Source organism: Macrosteles quadrilineatus, unplaced genomic scaffold (assembly GCF_028750875.1).
Source record: "Macrosteles quadrilineatus isolate MER2022 unplaced genomic scaffold, UCM_ALF_1.0 Scaffold_2__2_contigs__length_208266976, whole genome shotgun sequence".
Classification (NCBI taxonomy): Eukaryota; Metazoa; Arthropoda; class Insecta; order Hemiptera; family Cicadellidae; genus Macrosteles; species Macrosteles quadrilineatus.
In genome coordinates this window covers 191,243,897-191,246,995 of record NW_026542595.1, presented here as the reverse complement: position 1 = coordinate 191,246,995, position 3,099 = coordinate 191,243,897, and the positions used below count along the sequence as shown (strand labels likewise).

General features: G+C 36.6%; 1 protein-coding gene across 1 annotated transcript; it reads left to right on the top strand.

The window, feature by feature from the left end:
* The first annotated feature begins 1,465 nt into the window (after window positions 1-1,465).
* LOC128987982 (mitochondrial GTPase 1) lies at window positions 1,466-2,732 on the top strand. Its single transcript, XM_054409143.1, has one exon. It carries the CDS (start codon window positions 1,692-1,694, stop codon window positions 2,718-2,720), a length of 1,029 nt encoding a protein of 342 aa, XP_054265118.1. The 5' UTR covers window positions 1,466-1,691; the 3' UTR covers window positions 2,721-2,732.
* The last annotated feature ends 367 nt before the right edge of the window (window positions 2,733-3,099 follow it).

Sequence of the window (3,099 nt, the reverse complement as noted above, 5' to 3'; positions counted from 1 at the left end):
CCACGGCCTGTGGTTTAAGGCGGCCGTGCTATTAAGCATGCACAACAATGTACTTTTACGCCACACTACATTATTTTGACGAACTTCCCACGCAAGGATTTAGTCCAGAAAACAGCTGTTTGCCACCAGCTTATTCAAATGGGGTTTCATTGCGTAATACTGTTCTGCAATGAGTTTTACCGGACACCAATCAGCTGATTATACTGTATTTTCGTGGCAATTATTGGTTATAAACAAAAACATAACCTCTCTCAGAGGTTATGACTAGTGATTATTAGTCCTTTAGTTGGTGGAAATATATAAGGATTTGTACGGATTAAGTAGTATGGCGTAAACTATCGTACGTAACTCGTCCAAAATGTGTGTACCGGACTCGTATGGTAATCCCGTACTCGACTTCGTCTCGCACGGGAACGACCACCCTCGTCCGGTAAACACTTATTTTCAGGACTAGTAACGTAATATACTATTACACAGAAATTAACTTTTAATATTACATTTAATCATGCAACAGTACAACAGCTGACCAGCTGATTTACAGCCAGTGCTGCCAACGTATTTCGCGCGCATACGACCTTGTCTGCATGTTTCGCGCTCACTATTTCGTGCATTCTCGTTGCAAATCTGGAGTGAGACAAAGTAATTTGAGTGAGACAATGTTAACATTGTCTCACTGATGATCGAATTGGCCACTTTGCTTTCTCAAATCAGTGAGAGAGAGCATGTACATTGTTAGGTAACTGTAGGAAATAGTTATTTGTGCAACTAGTGAGAAAAGTGAGCAATTGACTCACTCGAGAGAAATCCTTACTCACGAGCCGTAGGCGAGTGAGGAATGGTTTCTGGAGTGAGGCAATTGTACTTTGAACTCGAGTTGCACAAATAACTATTTACACAGAAATGTACTTTTAATATGACATTTAATCATGCAACAGTACAACAGCTGACCAGCTGATTTACAGCCAGTGCTGCCAACGTATTTCGCGCGCATACGACGTTGCCTGCATGTTACGCCGTGCCTTCACGTTGCAAATCTGGAGTGAGACAAAGTAATTAGAGTGAGACAATGTTAACATTGTCTCACTGATGAGCGAATTGGCCACTTTGCTTTCTCAAATCAGTGAGAGAACATGTACATTGTTAGGTAACTGTAGGAAAAATATGTTACATTTCTTTACCAATTTATTTGTTTTATGGTATCTGTAGGAAAAATATAATGTGCAACTCGAGTGCAAAGTGCAATTGACTCACTCAGAGAAATACTTACTCACGAGCCGTCACTTTGCTCACTAGTTGTACAAAATAACTATTTACTGTATTGGTTTTAACAGTTTAATGAATAAATGTGACTACATGGTAGATTATCTATGCCAGCTTTCTATAAGCAAACAAGAAAAGAAGAAGAAGAAAATTGCTAAATGTTTAAAATCAAATCAAAAACAATATTGATTGACATAACCTAGAAGATTTCATTGATAATTTTAAGTGAAATCAAGCAATTTTATAAGGTTAATTTTGTGATTTGTGTGTGACCTGTGTCGGTACTACTGTAAGTTAATTACGTTTTTGAAGAATCGCAAGAAACCCAAACTTATTGCTTTGTATATAAATTAGTGTGAAGAAGAATTAATTGGTCATAAGTTAAGTCAGGTCCAAATATAGGCTAGCCTAATGAAACTGTTTAACTGATCATGGTGTTTTTAAGTCATAGAATCTATGCAGCCAAACAATTTAGGACTACTTTTCAGTTGAAGAATAAAAGTGTTTTGCATTGGTTTCCTGGTCACATGGGGAAGGGAGTTAAAGAAATGCAGAAGAAACTCAAGTCAGTGGACTGCATTATTGAAATGCATGATGCAAGGATACCTTTCTCAGGAAGGAATCCTGACGCTTTTCAAACCATTAGTGGATTGAAACCTCACATTCTTGTTTATAATAAAAAGGACTTAGCTGATAATCGATTTGAAAAACTGGTTGTGATGAAACATAAAGAACAGGGCTTCGAAAATGTGTTATTCACAGATTGTAGAGATGACAAGTGTAGAGGTCTCAGGAAATTAATTCCTCTTGTTCAAAAGGAAATAGCAAACTCTTCTAGATACAATCGTAGTGAGAACAAGGATAGCTGCTTGATGGTTATTGGAGTACCAAATGTTGGCAAGTCTTCACTCATTAATCTTTTAAGGAACAAATATATGTTAAAGAGTAATGCAGTTCGTGTTGGGGCAGCTCCAGGAATAACAAGAAGTGTAGGTTCCAAAATTAAAATATCAGACGATCCGTTAATATATATATATGACACCCCAGGGATTCTTACTCCGAAAGTACCTTCAGTAGAAGATGGTATGAAACTTGCTCTTTGTTCTAACATCCCTGATAAAGAAGTAGGATTACTATTGATTGCTGATTTCTTGTTGTTTTGGATGAACAAGCATGGGAGGTTTGAATATGTAAACTTTCTTGATTGTGAAAATCCTAGTGATGATATATCAGAAGTTTTAGCACTTTCTGCTGTAAAAAATGACAAGTTTGTGAAAGTGAAACATGTTGAGGGGAAATATGTTTCACTTCCTAACATTGAGTTTGCAGCCTTACAGTTCATCACAGCCTTTAGGAAGGGACTGTTTGGGCCAACCACATTAGATATTGATAAGATAAATTTTCCAGAAAAAAATGGTATCGTGTCACAAAGAAGAATAGAAGGATGGACTGCAGGATAGAAGGCAGATAAGGCAGGTAGAACACATAGGTTAACTTATATTGCTCAAGTTCAATAAAGAAGGTGGTTGTGGTGTAAGATATTTAAATTATGCTCTGATTTAGTCTAATAAATATAGCCTATAGCAAATTAATGTAGGCTATCTATGATCTGAATGAAAACATACATTTTTAAGTTCAAATCTTAACTTATGTTTTTAAAAAGATTTGCCAAAATAGCCTATAAAGTTAAAGTTTTAGTTTTCAAGAGTTTTTAGCCTCCCGGATTACGTTTGAATATTTGGTTTAAATACCTGCATTCAGTAATCCAAAATGTTGCTTGTGGCCACTATAGTTTCGATTCACAGGGAATCATCTTCAGGCCGTACAAGGCGTCGTTAT

Excerpts from the sequence above, each read along its gene's own strand:
- LOC128987982 (XM_054409143.1), top strand. The coding sequence starts at position 1,692 with ATGGTGTTTTTAAGTCATAGAATCTATGCAGCCAAACAATTTAGGACT.